This window comes from Zea mays, chromosome 3 (genome assembly GCF_902167145.1).
Source record: "Zea mays cultivar B73 chromosome 3, Zm-B73-REFERENCE-NAM-5.0, whole genome shotgun sequence".
Lineage (NCBI taxonomy): Eukaryota > Viridiplantae > Streptophyta > Magnoliopsida > Poales > Poaceae > Zea > Zea mays.
Genome location: NC_050098.1, coordinates 17,949,154 through 17,968,977, shown reverse-complemented (window position 1 = coordinate 17,968,977; position 19,824 = coordinate 17,949,154). Strand labels below are relative to the sequence as shown.

Genomic DNA, 19,824 nt, shown 5'->3' with positions numbered 1-19,824 from the left:
ATTGGGTAGTGAAGTTTTTCTTCACTTTGGCTAGAGCCCTGCATGTATGAGAGGTAATCGCGTAGTCCCGTGCTTTGAAAAACTCTATTTGTGTGGCCCCCTAGGGCATTTCAAAATGAATTTCGCTTGATGTTTTCTCCCCTTTTGAGTGCATATGTGATGCTTTAACGTTAGTGCTCATAAGTCGCATTTAGCATAGTTCTCAATTCAGGAGCCAAGCAATAGTAGTTATGCTTAGCCCCCGAATCTGAGTAGTCCGTGCTTTGGAAAAACTCTATCCTTCCCTTATTCAAAACATTCAATTTGTTTATGCTTATCATTGCTGAGCTTGTGTGTATTCTTTTTTTAAGAAAGGTTTTCTCTAAAAACATAGATCACAAAGTAGATCTAATCCTCACCTTATGCTTCCATTCTCATCTTAACTCATCTCAAGAGAAAAGTGCCTTACTGTAAGGAAAATGGACCCCGGGCCATTTGGCTAAGTAAGTTTTGGTGTTTGATGATTAACACAATCTGTGGACTAACAAGTTTCCTAGTGTTTATGTTTGTAGTTCATAGGATGCAAGAACTACTTGGACTAAGGAATTGAGGAAAGCAACACCTCAAAAGAAGACATTAAGAAGATCAAGAATAGTCCAAGAAAGAAAGGCGTGTGCTGCCTGCAGACTGTCTGTGCGTGGAGCACCGGACTGTCCGGTGGCACACCGGACTGTCCGGTGCCCACACACCAGACTGTCCGGTGCATCTGGGAACTGCAGCCCAACGGCTAGTTCCAGGTGGCACCCGGAGCCTGCGGCGCCAACGGTCACCTGCTCTGACAGGAGGCAGACAGGCAACGGCTAGGCGCACCGGACAGGCTACAGTGCGCTGTCCGGTGCACCACCGGACTGTCCGGTGCACACCGGACTGTCCGCTGTGCCGCAGAGAGCAGCAGCTTTTCTCCAACGGCTACAATTGTGTTGGGGGCTATAAATACACCCCCAACCGGCCATTCTCAAGTGTGGGAGCCCAAGCAACATACCAAGCAATATTGTAGACATTCCCAAGTGCTCTTACACCCAAGTGCTTAATAGAATCACTCGGTGATTAGCGTAGGTGCTTTGCGAAGTGCTTAAGTTAGTTAGACCGCTCTAGCGCTTGCTCTAGGTGAACCCTAGTTAGTTGAGTGAGTTTAGACAAACCACACAACCCCTCGGCTCTTGCGTGAGTCGTTGAAATTGTACCGAGTGGGGCGAGAGTCTTGCGAGACCGTGACAACCGTGTTTGTGTCACGGCCGCCACCGTGTACGGAGGGAACGAGGCCCGCGGCGTTTCGGCCGGAAGCTCGATAGTGGAGACGGCGGGGAGCGTCCGAGAGGAGCCGGAAGCGGAGCACCACTTGCGTGTGGAGAAGGCCCGCGGCTCTCTACGGAGTTACTCGACCGAAGGTGCTTGGCCCTCGCGTGGGCTTCCCTTTGCGTAGGGGCACCAACGAGGATTAGTCGGAACCTTGCGTGGTTCCGGATACCTCGGTAAAAATACCGGCGTCGTCCACGAGAGTTTGCATCTCTACTTTGCTCTTTAAGTTTCCGCATTTACATTAAGCTTTTAAGTTTCAATCTTGTATTCATACCTATATAGTGTAGATTGGAACTTAGCCTTTGCGGTAGAGATAGCAACACTTAGACAAAACCTAGTTTGCACATTCTAGTTTGTTTATTTGCATAGGTTTTGCTCTAGGGATTTATTTGTGGCCTAGTTTAGAGAAAGTTTTAGAAGTCCTAATTCACCCCCCCCCTCTTAGGCGTCACCCGTTTCCTACAAGTGGTATCAGAGCCTGGTTTGGCTCATTTGAAACGTTTTAGCTTCACCGCTAAAAGAGCCGACACTTTTTTAGAGGAAGGGATGGATACCCATAGGCCACCACATTTCGACGGCACTAACTTTCCCTATTATAGTGCTAGAATGGCTTGCTACCTAGAGGCCGTTGATCTAGGTGTTTGGAGAGTCACTCGTGACGGGATGAAACCCCTCAAGAATCCCGAGAAACCAACCACGAGTGAGGAAAAAGAAATTCACTTAAATGCTAGAGCCAAAAATTGCTTGTATGAATCTCTTAGCATGGATATTTTTAATCAAGTATTTACCTTGAAAACTGCTAATGAGATTTGGCTAAAATTGCATGAGCTTCATGACGGCACAACTAATGTCCGTGAGCAAAAACATTGCCTAGTCTTAAATGAGTACAATTCTTTTGCTATGAAAGATGATGAGCTTGTTAGAGATATGTATTCTCGTTTGAATCTAATCATAAATGAGCTCAACTCTATTGGCATTAATAAGCTAGGTGATGCGGACATTGTGAGGAAGATTATCTCCCTGCTACCTCAACGAAGATATGGGAGCATCATCACCATCCTTCACAACATGGAGGACTTGAGCAACATGACCCCGACCATTGTGATTGGGAAAATCGCGGCTTTTGAAATGTCGCGAAAAATGTGTCGGGGAGAGGAGCCAACTTCCTCAAGGCCATATGCTTTTGCATGTGATGAGAGGAAGGGTAAAAAGAAGGCTTCCACATCAAGTTCCTCAAGTGAAGAAGAGGAAGAAGAAGAAAGTGATGATAAAGATAATCAACCATGCACATCATCCTCAGAGGACGAAGAAACAATCCGACGCGTCGGAAAGGTAATGGGGATGATCCGCAAGATTAATCTAATGGGTGTGCCCCTGCAGGTCGAAGATATTTTCTTTAACATTGACAGGAAAAAGCAAAGAAAGAGAGGATGCTTCGCATGTGGGGAGAAGGGCCACTTCAGGGACAGCTGTCCAACTATGGCCAAACCCAAAAAGGAGAGGAGCAAAGGCAAGGCGCTAACAAGCGTTAGAACTTGGGATGACTCTTCAAGTGAAGATGAACCTCCAAGGACGCGCAGCCATCGGTCCTCATCACGCTCATCACGGTCATCACACAAATGCCTTATGGCAAGAGGTAACAAAAGCATTCCATCCTCTAGTGATGAAAGTAGTAGTGATGATGAAGGTGAGGGAAAGCCCTCCGTAGATGAGCTTGCGGAAGCCGTTGAATTTTTCCAGGATGTTTGCACTAAGCAAAAAGCTCAACTTAAAACCTTGAAAAATAAGTTGGTTAGCTCTCAAAATGATTACAAAGGTTTGCTAGAAAAATTTGAAACTTTTGCAAACTTGAATAGTGAGTTGTCAACTAAAATTGAGCTATTGGAGTCTAGTGCTCCATCCACTGCTACCGATGATGATCTTTTTAAAAAGAATGAAAAACTTAAGGCTAAGTTAGCTAGCTCCCAAAATACCATTGAAAATTTGCTAGAGAAAATGGAAATTCTTAGCATACACAATGATGAGCTAACTACTAAGCTAGAAAATATTGGTAGCACCCCAGTAGCATCTCTAGTTAAAATTCCTGAAATTATTAAAAAGGATGCCTCTACTTCTTGCTTTGATTTAATTAATGACACTAACCCCTGCAACCAAGTTCTTGTTGAGAATATTGTTATAGAAACATGTTCGGATGAGGTTGCAAAGGAAAATGAGCAATTAAGGCAAGAAGTGGCCCGTCTTGGCAAGGCTTTGTATGAAAAGAAAGGCAAAGCCAAACAAATCCAACCTCCACAGGATAACACCACTGCGGGAGTGAACAAGCCTATGGAGGGAGAAACCGTGATTTGTAGGTTATGCCACAAGGAAGGCCACAAGTCTTTCCAATGCAAGACGATGACCGGGGATAAGCAAAGGCAAAAACTCAAGCAAAAGCCATCAAGCAAAATCTCCAACACCTACAAGGTGGACAAAAAGGCTGCTACACCATATTTGATCAAGAAGAAAAAGAATGGAAAGGTGATAGCAATCAAGGCCAACAAGCAAGCTAACAAAGGAAAGGGGGCCAAACGCATCTGGGTGCCAAAGGAAATTATTTCAACCATGAGAAGCACCAAGAAGGTTTGGATCCCGAAAGGAAAATGAGTGGACCAAAGATCATCGGGGAATTTGGAGACTTGGCAAAGATGGGATGTATATCATGGGATACATCATAATGGATAGAGTTTATTGCCAAGAGGATTAGTAAAAGACTTTAGACCCAAATTTCCCCACCCATGACTAAGGTAACTAGATTTATTGTATCTCCTGTTTTTAGATATGCGTATCTATTTACCTTGTATCTAGTTTACCTTTCTTGCCTAGTATTACATTTGTTATTTACCTTTGTTTTAAATTATGCATACTAGGTAAATCATATGGTAGGATTGCTTGCTTTTAATTTATATCCTAAGCAAACTTACAAGGCTTAAAACGTTTATTTAAGCACGGCACATAGCTTCTACGTCACTTCATAGTAAATGATACATCATTTGATAATTATGAATTCTAGTAGTGGTAAAACACTCATATCCTACATTTGGTATCATTTATCTTATATGTGCCAAAGCTCGAATTATGGATAACCTGCCCCTCTTGATATCAAATCAAAGTGCATGTCTCCTACAAGTATTCAAAAAACTTGTATGCACATCTTTTGGGGGAGATTCCTCTATAATCTAAGACTTTGAGACTAACACTCCCTTCAAGTCTATTTTCTTGTGATAGTCCCATTGTAAGGAAAATGAAGTCCCCGGAGAAAGACAACAATCTTCCACTGCATATCTCCAAGAACTGTCATTATACATCTTTTACACGTCTTCTCCGACATTTGGTTAGACTACCATTTCATATCTTATACTTCCTTGTTGCTATAAATGCATAAGTGGTTCAATCATATTTTGTTATCTATGCATAAGGGAAGTTAGTCTATTCAAATTATGACTTGCTCCTCTAATTTTCACATGCTTTTTCCTAAGTAGTTGATCTCTGTCAGGGGGAGTATTTCTTCGTCTCTAAAAAGGGGGAGAAATTTCTTTCTAAAAGAGAACACTCATTTAGGGGGAGTTTTTCATATGTTTTTGTTCTACAAGAGTTTCAATTCCTTATGAGGGCAAGTTTTATTTACTTCCTACATGCTTTTAATGTCTTCCTTTTCGGTGGTTGATTCCAAAGGGGGAGAATTTTAGGGACCAAAGCAATGAAAAATGTATCAAACACCAAACACCACCCAATTTACAATTTTTTAAAATTTCTGCAAGTGCCCTGTCAAGTGGTTTTGGTTATTTGGTCCAAAATAGGAAGTAAGTGAATTATGGAGTTAGGGGGAGGCTTAAGTCCATAATATCACATTAAGGGGACAATCATGCATCCTTGCAAGTAGATTGCATATTTACATTCAATACTTGTATTATTTGCTTGCTTTGGTTGTGTTGTCATCAATCACCAAAAAGGGGGAGATTGTAAGGAAAATGGACCCCGGGCCATTTGGCTAAGTAAGTTTTGGTGTTTGATGATTAACACAATCTATGGACTAACAAGTTTCCTAGTGTTTATGTTTGTAGTTCATAGGATGCAAGAACTACTTGGACTAAGGAATTGAGGAAAGCAACACCTCAAAAGAAGACATTAAGAAGATCAAGAATAGTCCAAGAAAGAAAGGCGTGTGCTGCCTGCGGACTGTCTGTGCGTGGAGCACCGGACTGTCCGGTGGCACACCGGACTGTCCGGTGCCCACACACCAGACTGTCCGGTGCATCTGGGAACTGCAGCCCAACGGCTAGTTCCAGGTGGCACCCGGAGCCTGCGGCGCCAACGGTCACCTGCTCTGACAGGAGGCAGACAGGCAACGGCTAGGCGCACCGGACAGGCTACAGTGCGCTGTCCGGTGCACCACCGGACTGTCCGGTGCACACCGGACTGTCCGGTGTGCCGCAGAGAGCAGCAGCTTTTCTCCAACGGCTACAATTGTGTTGGGGGCTATAAATACACCCCCAACCGGCCATTCTCAAGTGTGGGAGCCCAAGCAACATACCAAGCAATATTGTAGACATTCCCAAGTGCTCTTACACCCAAGTGCTTAATAGAATCACTCGGTGATTAGCGTAGGTGCTTTGCGAAGTGCTTAAGTTAGTTAGACCGCTCTAGCGCTTGCTCTAGGTGAACCCTAGTTAGTTGAGTGAGTTTAGACAAACCACACAACCCCTCGGCTCTTGCGTGAGTCGTTGAAATTGTACCGAGTGGGGCGAGAGTCTTGCGAGACCGTGACAACCGTGTTTGTGTCACGGCCGCCACCGTGTACGGAGGGAACGAGGCCCGCGGCGTTTCGGCCGGAAGCTCGATAGTGGAGACGGCGGGGAGCGTCCGAGAGGAGCCGGAAGCGGAGCACCACTTGCGTGTGGAGAAGGCCCGCGGCTCTCTACGGAGTTACTCGACCGAAGGTGCTTGGCCCTCGCGTGAGCTTCCCTTTGCGTAGGGGCACCAACGAGGATTAGTCGGAACCTTGCGTGGTTCCGGATACCTCGGTAAAAATACCGGCGTCGTCCACGAGAGTTTGCATCTCTACTTTGCTCTTTAAGTTTCCGCATTTACATTAAGCTTTTAAGTTTCAATCTTGTATTCATACCTATATAGTGTAGATTGGAACTTAGCCTTTGCGGTAGAGATAGCAACACTTAGACAAAACCTAGTTTGCACATTCTAGTTTGTTTATTTGCATAGGTTTTGCTCTAGGGATTTATTTGTGGCCTAGTTTAGAGAAAGTTTTAGAAGTCCTAATTCACCCCCCCCCCTCTTAGGCGTCACCCGTTTCCTACACTTACCCAAGAAGATACCGGGAGGCTTACCCTTGAAGCATGGAATAAGCTACAGAGGAACCTATCTAGTTGCTCAGTCAAAAGGACCGACCGTGAGAATCAAAGCACTGCCCCTGAGTCAAAGTAAACAGGAAAAGAGGACAGAAGGAGTTATTACCATACAGAGAGGCAAAGATTCTTGGAACCAGAGACCACAAACATCAGGGTCATTGACCCCACCACTCACCCAGGCCCCTCGCACGCATGCTCGCCTCCATGCGCACTACCACCGCCCCACGCCCCCTTTGCAGCGCACCCACCGCTGCCATCATCGCCGGCAACACCAGCCCCCCTCCCCTTGTCGCACCCGCTGCCGCGTAGCACCTGCTCCATCACCGCCACTCCGCAACCGAGCACCCCCGCTCGCCTATAAACCCCCCCCCCACCAGCTCCCTCAACTCCCATCTCGCTCAAAGCAAAGCACACTCCAGATAAATCCCCTCTGCCAAATCGCAAGCAACCCCATTTCCCACTCCTTCGCCCCTAAGATCACAATGCTTGGTGATTCTTGGGTTGAAGACTGTTGTACATGGTTCAACATCTTCGGTTTCCTCCTCTGTATGATGGTAATACTCATCGATAGAATCCTCCAGTGGTAAGAGCAAAGAGAAAGAAAGAGGCAGTGAAAAGTGAAAAGTGAGAAGAGAAAAGAAGATAGTGAAGAGAAGATAAGAAGAAGGTTCTCCCAGAATCAACCCTGTGACAGTCATTTCTCCGCAGCCTGGTCAAGCAGCAACAGCAGAAGAAGGCCCTGTAACACCCTTGTTATGAGGTACTTCAAGGAGTTCAAATCCCCAAGATTCAAGAGTTCTACCCTCATTCTTTTTAAGTGGGGTAGTGTTCCAGTAAGGTTCCTGCTATGGAGAAAAAGAAGAAGGCCTGTAGCAAGCTTGTGGAGGACCCGATCATCCAAGCATATAAGTTTCTGGATGAGAAGTGATCACCCAAGTTTTGTTGATGAAGCACCAGAAGACTAATCAAGGAAGGAATCCATCTGGGAGTTCGCAAGAGAAAGGTTTGCGTGTTGGCATCGATGCTTCCTCAATAAGCTAAGGAAACCTAGAAGCCTGAAGATGATCTTTGAGTACCAGAATCAGCGTTTGCAATCAGCAACCGGATGCTCCTGAAAGGCCAAATTTTGTTGAAGTTCCATCTCCTCGAAGAGTTGCAAAGTGAAGATATGTAGTTGAAGTAAAGCTATACCTATAACCCTTCTAAGCCGAATCTCGAGGACGAGATTCCTTTTAAGTGGGGTAGATTTGTAGCACCCCAAAAATTCAAACTCTGAAATATTCTCAAACTTGCTCTAAATTCAAAATGAATTTCAAATTTTGTTTCAAGATGTTCGTTTGCAAGTTGATATCAGCAAGTAAAATATAGTGGTCTATTTTCTCTCTAAAATCCTCCTCAAAATATACTACAAATATTTCCCCAGTGATCACCCTCAAACTCTTTCAGAAATACTGCACAAATATTGCACCGATATATCTCCAAGTATTTTCTTCCTGAGAAATACCTTAGAATCATTTTTGAAGTCCCTACAAATATTTTCTTCATAACTTTCCTCATGCTCATACGTATACGTATGCCTCTGGTGTCATACGTTGAGCTCTACAAGCTAATTACACTCATATAAGACAAATCCATGCTAATTTCCCACTAATCCTCTCATCCTCCCACTAATCCTCTCATCCCTCCCCCTAATCCCCCCACCATGGCTATAAATAGAGGGGCAAGGGCCTCCTCTCATCCCACCCCAAGCCATTTCATGGCAACTCCCTCCCCCCCACACACACCCACTCTATGTTCCACACAAGCACACACTAGCACAAGGATCGTTCGATCGTTCGTCCCCCTGTTCTTAGTTTGTTCGTTCGTTCGATCGTTCATGGTTCGTTCGTCCGTTCGTCCGATCGTTCGATCGTTCGTCCATCCGTTCGTCCAAATAATATTTTTCCTACCGTTATGCTGCCGAAATTCCGATCGTTCGTTCGTCCGATCGTTTGATCGTTCGTCCGATCGTTCATGGTTCGTTCGTCCGTTCGTCTGTTCGTTCGTCCAAATAATCTTTTTCATGTCGTTATGCTGCCGAAATTCCGATCGTCCGTTCGTTCGATCATTCGATCGTTCATCGTTCATTCATAGTTCATATCCATCGTTCACCGTTCGTTCATACGAACTATTCACCATCACTATTTACCGTTACTTTTACCGTTACTATTCACCGTTACTTTTTTTACCGTTACTTTTTACTGTTACTATTTACCGTTACTTTTTACCGTTACTATTTACCGTTACTTTTTACCGTTACTATTTACTGTTACTATTTACCGTTACTTTTTACCGTTACTATTTACCGTTACTTTTTACCGTTACTATTTACCGTTAGTATTCACCGTTACTATTCATCGATCATCCGATCACCCCAAATTTCAACTACTCATCCATCATGTTGTTCAGTCCACCTAAGACCAGCCAGACCCATATTCCAGTTTTACAAACTCCGGCGACCGTGATTTTCCTTCCAGTGGGAACTTCCCATCTGGTCACCCATCCTAGGTTTCTCCAAGTTGAGCACGCTTAACTTGAGATTCCTTCGAACCAGGCTTCCAAACTCAGATTCCAATAATTCTCGTTTCTAAATTCTTATCGAATTATTCCCTATCCAACCATGTCATCCAATAAGCATGGTTCATAATCCAGAAAACTCCTAAAATACTCTTACCCCATATTCTGCCTATAATCTCTCTGTTCAGACTAAGTCACACGATTCATTCGTCACTATTCTCACCAACAGTGAACTTCACTGTGCTACACCACATACACCCACCTATAAATACACCCAGTTACCCTCTCCCTCTCCACACACACTCAACACCCTCAGCCAAGGCAAACGCCCACCCACTCAGTTACTCCGCTCTACCGGCTACACGCATAGTGTCGCTTCGCCTCCAGTCCACCCTCCTGGTAAGCACCTCTGCTCCACCACTAGTAGTATCTCAACACCACATGACACAGATTCTACTCAAGACTCTACCCATCCATATATCTCTATTCTGACCACTATACTAAATATTTGTTGGTATACTTGCTTGTTTGTATGTTTGCTTGTTCATGTTGCATAGTTATCGGAGCGTTCGTACTGTCTCGTGGAGGCTAGATCTACAAGTCTATGCCAGGAGCCAGAAGCCAGTTCCGCGAGCTCTTCTTCCCCCTTCGCAGGATAAGCACGGCAAGCTCACTAGATCCCTTTGATGCATAAAATACCTATGTTTTTCAACCACAACCCTCAGCCTGTTATTTTATGCATGATATGATTTTGAGACAAGTTATTATGGCCACCCAGCCGCTTGCCGCTATCAATCCCTGATATATTTGTTACAATTGATTTGAGAAAAGGTGTGAGTTTTCAAAAGAAAATGCTTTTCAAAATGTGTATGATGAAGGGTTTTCACCCTTATCACCTTGTGAGTGGGATAATCAGGGACTCCCTGGTTTAGGGGAGGGCCTAAGGTGTTGGCTCAGCTGGTTTAGGCGTGAGCAGAAGGATTGTCCCCTCGTATAAGGACCGGTTTGTCATCTTTCACTACCTGTACTCATGATAAGTACAACCACTCGAGACTGTGTGGGCAGTCACTCAATCTGAACTTGTACGGTCCAACCCCAGGGTTATGAAGGCTGGGGAGCACCAGGAGGATACAGAGGGGGAATGTTTTGTCCGGTTTGGACATGGTGGTGGCCTGACTCCTTCCGGTATAACCGTTAAGGTTAGGACGTGCGAGGAAAGAAAGAGATTCGACATTCGGGTCTCACGACGGTGAGATCGCAGAAACCGGACTAGTGGGTAAAGTGTACACCTCTGCGCAGAGTTTGAAAACCTATTCGAATAGTCCGTGTCCACAGGAATGGACGAGTCTGGTATGGTATGGCAATTAATGTTTGGTTTTCAAAAAGGGTGCTTTTGAGAAAAGTGGTTTTTAAAAGGTCCGGCGGTTGAGCCGTGAGCTATGGTGGACGGGAAGTCCAGTAGCTGTTTTTGAAAAGGAAAACCAGTGGGAAACTGCTGAGGTACCTGGATGGTTTAGTCCAGGGGATTTTATTATAATACTGAAAAACTTCTTGCTCCTTTTGGAGAGGATGCACTTTGCAAAAATACAAAATGTTTTTCAAAACAACTCTGCATAAAATATCGCTATTTCTGCAAAATATCTTGAGCTCCACATATTTCGTGCATTATATCTGATTTCCCCATTCCGCGGGTGAAGGTGGGCTGCTGAGTACGTTTGTACTCACCCTTGTTTATTTGTTGTTTTTTAGAAAAGGGGATCGGGTAAGAGTTACGACTGTTCCCAACCTTGCCTGTGGCTGTTGGACCGCTGATTTGCTTCACTGCGTATATCGGGCTACTTCAGCCCCACTCTGATGATATGTCCCGAATTGTGGACCAACTCTTAAAGTTGTTCGCCACCTTTATAGGTTTGTCGTTTAAGCAGATCTGTAATCATCTGATGTATAAATATATTTACTAGCCTCCTGGGACTAGTAATTGTATCACATTTGAGTCCCAGAGGATTGGGGACGCTTCACAGAGCCACCCCCAGATGATGAAAACAGGACAACAACAACAAATGTTGAAGATGAGACAAACTTATTTGACAATGCAGAGGAGTATGTGGGAGTTAATGATGAGTATATCTATGGGGTAAAATCTGTCCCTGCTAACAATCCAAAGCCTAATGACAATCCAAACATTGATGATAACCCAGAGCTCAGTCCCAATATTGAACCCCAAGCTGAGAACATTGATGATGTTGAGTCACAGATAACTAACCATGACCTAGAGGCCTTTGAGGTACTACAAGATGCTGCCAACCCAGTAATAGAGCTTGGTGCTCTTTTCCCTGACATTATATCTTGTAGGAAAGCTATTAGACATTATGTTGTGATAAGGGGGTTTGAATTTTCTAATTTGAAGACAAATAAGACAAGGTTTATTGCAAGATGTTCACGTGAGGGTTGCCCTTGGCGCATACATGTATCTAGGCTGCACCACCTGTTAAAGTTGCTAAGAAGCTATCTTCTAGGCTTTCTAGGAACCAGTAAAATGGTTGTAATAAACTAGTGCATGTAATGGATGTAGTTGGTTGTATTGCCTTTTGGTGATGACCTAGTGCATGTAATGGATCTAGTTGGTTGTATTGCCTTTGGTGATGAACTAGTTGCATGTAATGGATCTGTTGATGAACAAGTAAATGTGATGGATCTGGTGAACTTCTGAGTCATACATCCTGTTTCAATTGGTGACACATTTTAATTGTCCAACTCAGAACACATATCAGAACACATGCATTAGAATTTCAGAGGATTCATTACATTCCAAAACACACAGATTCACCTAGCTAGAATTGCTACTAACACAAGACCTAACAATATTACAAGGCCTACAAATCCATACACTATTTTTTTTGACAATTGATGCTTCATCTGGTCTAAATCTTCGGTTCCTTCAATGTAATTTTCATTTGCTCCAACTCATTCTGAAGACGCTTATTCACATATTCTTCACCAAAATTGCCTTAATTAGCATGTCACAAAAAATCTTTCATAATCGTCTTACTGCTTAAAAAAGGCACACCTGTAAAAGGACTGACACCGCAAGATCGTCGACAATAGGGAAACACACTAGAGACGGTGAAGAACACCATGGAATGAGAAGAACACGCATGTTCTAACTGTTACGTGAGGGGTGAAATGGAAAATACGAAACTACAATATACCTGTAAGCACAAGTAATGGCACGGAACAGTTTGCTTGATGTAATAATGGCATCAACCATGTATAACGAATTCTAATGGTATATTTAGAATATGCAGTTTTCATAATGATAGATATATCTGAAAATCCTATATAAAATTTGTGGCAAGGCACGGACACGGACACGGACAGTAGTCTGGATTTGAGTTAAAACAAAGCGACCTTCCTCCTCTCCCTCCAGCTCCAGTTCGTCTCTCTCCTCTCCTCGCCTAAGGTTTCGCCTCCTGTGATCCCGTCTCGCCGTCGTCGCCATGGGGGACAAGTAAGTATCTCTCCGTTCCGTGCCCCCATCCTTCTGTCTCTCTCCTAGGGTTTTGACGCCTCACTCTGATTCCCCTCCTCGATCTACACCCCAGCTACGACGACGAAGGCGAGCCAATCGTGGACCTCGACGAACGGGAGCCCTCTCCTGAGCCACAGCCCTACGAAGATCTCGATGACGACCTCGGCGACGGCGGCGATTGGACCCGCAGCCGCTCCCCGACCCCCGTCCACGGCGACGACGGTGAGGCGGGGTCCTCCGCCAAGCCCCGGAAGCGCCTCCTCAAGAAGGGCGGCGGTGGCGGCATGCCCGGCGACGACGGGCTCGATGACTTTGGGTTGGAGGACGAGGACGCGGACCCCGCGGCTGAGGCGAGGAAGAGGAAGGGGTCCTCGGCGCTGAGGGACCTCGCGAGGGGCGGGGCGGGCAAAGAGAAGAAGGAGAAGAAAAGGCGGAGGGAGGACGACGGGAGGGGAAGTGATAGTGGGATGGTGAGGGACAGGCGGGGAGCAGGAGGGAAGGACTCAGGCGGTAGGGAGGACCAGGATGATGGGGAGAGGGAGATCCAGGAGCTCTGGGATACCATTGCGGGTGGTGACTCAGAGGTAATTATGATTGTGTTTGTGTGCCAAATGTTTCAAATCGATTCAGTTACTTTTCAATTCTAGCTAGTTCATTATTGCTTCTGTTGCCCTTTTATTACTGTACTATATATGTGCATTAGCTAGTTGGAAGCTGGAACTACTGTGAACTTAATATGAAAGGTTCCTGGAAAATTCGATCTCTATGCACTGCCATAGTGATCACTCTATTTTTGATACTTTGCCATGGAATATACTAGTTATATTTTTTATGTGTTTAATGCTTTTTGGAATTGTCACTTATTCTCATGAATTGTTTTCTTGATGGTGAGCTCAACAAATGTGTCTGTTATTGGTGGGGTTGGTTCATCTGGTTGTTATCTTGTTATCGGCATCCTTTAGTACTCAGAACATTTTTTTAGGTGTTAGTATGATGTTTGTAGCCAAACCTCTGGGACCAGGATGTGTAGCATCTCCAAAGTTTTGCAGGTAGCATTTTTAAGGGAACTATGCAGGGGATTGACAGACTGCTTATCGTCTATTTATATGCCTCTGGATTAGTTCTGTAAGGTAGACTTTGGTGATTTGCCTCTATGTCACAACTCGGGCAGCATCGTGATATCTTGTTTATAAGGAGATTGTATGACTGAAATGCTGCTCTGTTGACTTCTCTACATAAAAAACTTTCTTTGCGATTAAGTCCTTTTTTTCTCAAGGAGAATTACTTACTATGGAATCAGGATGGTTGAAATATATTAGGTGCATATCAAGTCAGACTATTGGACCTTGTTATTGTGCTTTTTAAGTCGTCACCTAGGTGTTTCCTTGGCGGGTCGAGTTTCCAGGCTGGGTGTCAGCCTTGCATGACCAATTCGGCTATGACGTCCGCTTTGGAACAAAAGTTGTTACCTAGGTGTGATTTGGTGCTGTTGAAGGCCCGAGAGGCCTGAGGCAGACGCTGCATGAGCACGGGCATGGGAGTGGGAGAGAAGCTGCACACATGGAAAAAACAGGTGCAGGAGATTTTGGGAGACCGACAGGAGTCACGCACTGGCGGAAATTGTGCGCTTACAGGTCCCATGAGGCCATAACTCTTCTCTCTCGTGCCAATTGACAGGGAAGGGGAAATGGAAAAGGATGCACACCTGGTTCTTGGCAGCACACTGCCAGAACCTTGCCTCTCCACCTTTTCTACTCCATTGTTTAACGCTTCTGTCCTTTGATTTGAGCCTCCCTTCATCTTCTCCACTAATTTGCGCCCTTGATTGGTGCCTCCTCTGGTCCTCCTGCTATGCTGATTGATTCACGGTTCCTTCTCCTTCTCTGTTGGTCCTGTATCCAGTCTGGAGTCATAAGGTCACGGGATACGTACATAAGCATCTCATCCTCTCCCTTTGGCTTCCCTCTTCTTGCATGTGCACTGCCTCTGCTCTTTACTTGGATATGCTCTGCAGTCTGTGTATTCTCTGCTTTCTTTCCTGCCTCTTCTCTGTATTTATGCTACTTGTATTTATTTTGCACTAGCAGGATTACCTCATCAATTTATACTATGGAATTAGAGACTAATCTGTTGCTTTTGAGAGATGAGAGATTTCAGATTCGCTATTTTGCCACTTTATATTGTGCACTAACACTCTGGAAGCCCTAATTATGTTATTACATGCTAAGAACTGGCAATATGATGGGTGGTTTGCTTCTGAATTTTAGTGGTGCTTTATATTAAGCTGTTTGTATGGCGCCGCCTTACATGCCTACTTTACTCGGGGGGGGGGGGGGGGGGGGGGGTTGACGGCTTGACTGTCTTAATAAGCATGCTTCTTATTATGCATTGTGAATACCACTTTTAATTACTTTTAGACTACTATTTTCATTGTCTTGTGTAGACTAATGCTCTTCACTGACATGATGTTCTAATCTGATGGAACAGGATGACCAAGAAGGTGTTAGAACCATAGATGATGATAATTTCATTGATGACACCGGGGTTGATCCAGCTGATCGTTATGGCAGTGATAATGAGCGGCATTCACCTGGGCATTATGCACAGGTATTTTTTCTTAATTGTCCAGGTGCCTTACAGCATTACCATTTTGTATTCTTTAAGTTGAATTGTCATACAGGCTAAACAAATGTCTGTTGGTTAATTGTATCTTATGTATTACTCTTGGTTGTGTTCCATGCCAGACGTTCTAGTGACAAATTGACATTCGTTAACCTTAACCTGAGAACTGGTTGCTGTTCCCTATAAACTTAAGTATGCTGTTAGGCATCCTTTCATAGCATTGCATGATTTGATAGAAGCTTTGGAGTTTAATCCTCATTGATGAAGCTAAAACCATGGTCATAATAGGCCCTTCTTGGGCTGAATATGTCTATTCCATAGTTTTAAGGCGTTAAGGCGACCGATCCCCTTCTATTGTTTAAGGGTGTGTTTGGTTGTAATGATAGGACGGGACGGGATGAGACGATCCCTCAAATAATGTTGTTTGGTTCAGGGTCAAAGGTTGGGACAAGACTATCCCAGTGTTGTCCCCAGTTACCCCCCGAAATTGGAGGGACGAGAGAGGACGCTAGGGGACGTCCCTGTCCTGACTGTCCCGCAACCAAACACACCCTAAGTGGTAAAGCAATAAAGCATAAGTCATAAGGCAAGGCAACGCCTTAAATATATCTAAAAATAGAAAATATTGATATTTGAGGAAGTGTTTAGGAGAAAATATCAATAAAGAAGAGAAAAAAGAGAGAAAATAAAAAGAAAAAAGGTTACCAACCCAAACAACTTACAAATCAGCCCAGCAAGCCCATTAAAATTAGGTTAGCACTCCCCACTCCCCGGTAACACCTTCCAGCCAATTATTCCCCTTCCCTCCCGTAGCCACCAGGCTTCCTCTGCGCCACCACCAGCCACTCCCCTGCCATGCATGACACCAATCCTCCCTCCCTCCCCTGTCCCCTCTCCTTTTCCCTCCATGTTCTTTCCCGTTGCTGCACAACAGTGGTCTCGCTTGCGGCAGCCGTCACGGCTGCTCTGGGCGCCTTCCAGGTCGTCGGCTGCCGGCACAGGCCCCCACTAGCGCGTCCGCCTTCCTCTCCCTGGCATGGGCGCCAGCGGCCATAGCTCTCTCTCGCACCTATAGATTGCCAATAAGCACGAGGCCCGCGAGCCCGGCACAAAGCCCGATGTTTGGGCCCGGTCCGAGCCCGACACAGCCCGGTTCTATGTGGGCCCAGGCCGGCCCGACACGAATAAGCGGGCCGGGCTCAGACAGGAAACTAGGCACGATGGGCTAGCCCGACACGACCCATTTACCTCTAAGCCCGTTAAGCCCGCTTTTTTGCACTAAAACGTGCTTACCGGCCCGCTTAGCCCGCTTTTCGGTCTGCTTTTTCATGCTAAACGGGCCGGCCCGGCCCGTTTAGGCCCGCTGCGGGTCGGGCTCGGACAGGGAATCGAGCCCGCGGGCTTAGAAGGCCCAGCCCGATTTTCTAACGTGCCTGGCGGCTCGGGCCCAAAACGGGTCGGGCTTCACCGGGCCTGGACCGGGTGGCCCGTTTGGCCATCTCTACTCGCACCCGCCTTAGGTCTCGGAGCAAGGCGAGGGTGATGGTGACGCCTTACCTTGCCGGACCGCTTTACCGCCTAGGCGACGCCTTAAAATCTGTCTAGTCATTTCTGGGCCATTGCACCATGTGAAATGATATCTTTTGTTTTCTTTTTTTAATCACTGACAATATGGGTTGATGACTATAGGCTGAGGAGGGTGAGGAGGATGATGAAATTGAGAGACTCTTCAAGGGTGGTAAGAAGAAGAAGAATGATCGCCCTCGTGCAGATATTGGTCTTATAGTGGAACAATTCATTGCTGAGTTCGAGGTAGCAGCTGAAGAAGATGCAAATTTGAATCGGCAATCAAAGCCAGCCATTAACAAACTTATGAAGCTTCCTCTGCTCATAGAGGTTCTCTCCAAGTAAGATATCTGGAATCTTTCCTGTAGTCCCAGTGCATATTGTCATTTGTTTATAGCTATCAATAATATTTTTTTGTTTATCTCTGTTTCACAGGAAGAATCTTCAACAGGAATTTCTTGACCATGGAGTTCTCACTCTTCTAAAAAACTGGCTTGAGCCATTACCTGATGGAAGCATGCCAAACATGAATACTCGATCTGCTGTACTGAAATTATTAGCTGATGTAGGCATCTTTAAGTTTTTTTTTTCATTGTAGAACTTCGTTTGTTTTGCGCAAGAATGTAGTTGCTGATGGAAGTTTCATGCCTCTTGCAGTTTCCAATTGACTTGGAACAATATGACCGAAGAGAGCAGCTTAAGAAAAGTGGCCTGGGAAAGGTATGCTTATACCAGTCCCTCTGATATAAATTATTTTGCAGAAGATTATTTGTCATGCACTAAGTCTGGCCAATGGTGCATATTTAGGTCATTATGTTTTTGTCCAAATCTGATGAGGAGACCACTGCAAATAGGAAATTGGCTAAGGAGCTTGTTGATAAATGGGTAAGTCTGTTCTCAGTATCCATATATGTTTGTGTTTGGTGGTTGTGAAGGGTTCTTAGTTGGTACTTGTAAAAAAAATCAGAGTCGACCAATATTCAACAAGAGCACGAGATTTGAAGACATGAGGAGATATGATGATGAAAAAGCACCTTACAGGCGGCCACAAATGAAGAAGTAAGTGCATGCACTTATTGGCCTTTTGAGGATTATATCTTGTCCTGTATATTATGTGTGTACTTTGTGTTCTTATTGGTTATCCTCTGTCATGAAGACCATCAAGTAGCTCTGGAATGGAATCCAGAGATGATGATGTTGATGCTGACTTTTCACAGTAAGTTCATTATATTTGGATGCATGTTTTCAACATTTTCTAATTGTTAGTTTAATATGTTTTATTTATGCTTTGTATTTAGACGCAAGTCTGGGCAAAGTAGTTCAAGGCAGCATGCTTCTAGGCCAGAAGCCTCGCCTTTGGACTTTGTCATTCGTCCACAGTCCAAAATTGACCCTGAGCAGATACGAGCTCGTGCTAAGCAGGCTGTCCAAGACCAGCGTCGGCTGAAGGTTTTCCTTCCATCCTTAAAACATCTTGGCTTTGTCTCCCTTCATAAGCTAGCTAGGGTTCCTTCATGCTTGTTGACTGTTGAAGTAGGACCAACTGAGCAATAGCTGATTCTTCTCGTTGGACATGCAGATGAACAAGAAATTGCAGCAGCTGAAAGCGCCCAAGAAGAAAAACCTTCAGGCGTCAAAGCTCAGCGTGGAAGGCCGTGGCATGATCAAGTACCTGTAGATCACCCACTGTGGCATCCGCAGTCAGCAGTGTCCTGCACATGATACAGCGCCTGCAGGGATTGCTGAATTGGTATGAAGCATCCTACCACCATTCCATGGCAAACAGCTCGGCATCAGTAATTGCTTGGATCTTTTATCCAAGTATTTTTCTTGCCTGCAACATCCGTGCTTCAGAAACCAGTTGAGTTGGCTACACTATCATTGCAGAGGCATATACTACGAGCTTGCATAAACATGGCGCTTTCCTACCAGAGTGGTGCCTTTATATTGTATAAATATTTGTCATGTTTATGAGTTACAATTAGCTAGGGTTGAAGTTCGATTGTTTGTACTTGAAAGAAAGTCATCACTTGTGAAAAATCGAAACATAGTGCGACAAATGATTGGTTGTGCTTACCAAACTGTAACTCAATTGTGATAAATTACAATTCTTCAGCAGTCCTCATCTTGCTGCTTTATTGTAAGATAGTGTGCTCAGGCTCAGGCTATCTGCAGTGACTCTTCTATGTCATTCTCTATTTTAAACAGTGTTGTCTATAGTGTAAAATATTATTTTATATGATCATATATATGATATATATATATATGATCTGTTGGACACAACCTTATTTCCTTTGTCTTAAAATGATTTTCATCATTATTTCGAAGAGTCAAATAATCTAAACTTTAACTAAATATAAAATTTAAAAATTATTAGTATCTATGACGTCATATAAGAATATATAATATCATATTTAGATGGATCCAATCATATATTTTATAATAAACCTATTTGGAGCATGTTGAATTGTTGATACTGCTATTTTTCTATAAATCCTGTCAAAGGTGATATTGGTTGGTTTCTACTCATTCTAGGACGTGTTGAGATTATGCTATTGCTGTCATAACATGTTTCATTATTTGTGGTAATGTGAGTTACTGAACACTTGATCCATTAGTAACTAGATGATGTTAGATAAAATAATGTTAAAGAATGTTCCGAAATCCAACCTAAAGGCTTAAACACATGCTGCCCATTGTTGAAAGGAAAATCAGTATGTCGTGTACTATCCCTGGGTGGACCATGGATTGCCAGGTCTTTTTCAGACTGTACCAGACGCGGACAGGCAAATCTATCCATAGCGATATTCT

The 19,824-nt window shown here is 44.4% G+C and overlaps 1 protein-coding gene across 1 annotated transcript; it reads left to right on the top strand.

The window, feature by feature from the left end:
- Window positions 1-12,649: 12,649 nt before the first annotated feature.
- On the top strand, window positions 12,650-19,218 carry LOC103649783 (protein IWS1 homolog 1). The gene is made up of 11 exons (XM_008675497.4): window positions 12,650-12,804; window positions 12,899-13,409; window positions 15,313-15,432; window positions 17,137-17,354; window positions 17,449-17,578; window positions 17,671-17,733; window positions 17,821-17,898; window positions 17,981-18,072; window positions 18,170-18,229; window positions 18,312-18,462; window positions 18,593-19,218. The coding sequence occupies exons 1-11, from the start codon at window positions 12,794-12,796 to the stop codon at window positions 18,689-18,691; spliced, it is 1,533 nt and encodes a 510-aa protein (XP_008673719.1). The 5' UTR covers window positions 12,650-12,793; the 3' UTR covers window positions 18,692-19,218.
- Window positions 19,219-19,824: the final 606 nt, after the last annotated feature.

What these genes read in the sequence shown, in the direction of transcription:
- LOC103649783 (XM_008675497.4), top strand. An exon ending in TACTGAAATTATTAGCTGAT is followed by an intron (nt 17,579 to 17,670) that starts GTAGGCATCTTT and finishes TGCCTCTTGCAG; the next exon opens with TTTCCAATTGACTTGGAACA. An exon ending in AAGACCAGCGTCGGCTGAAG is followed by an intron (nt 18,463 to 18,592) that starts GTTTTCCTTCCA and finishes TTGGACATGCAG; the next exon opens with ATGAACAAGAAATTGCAGCA.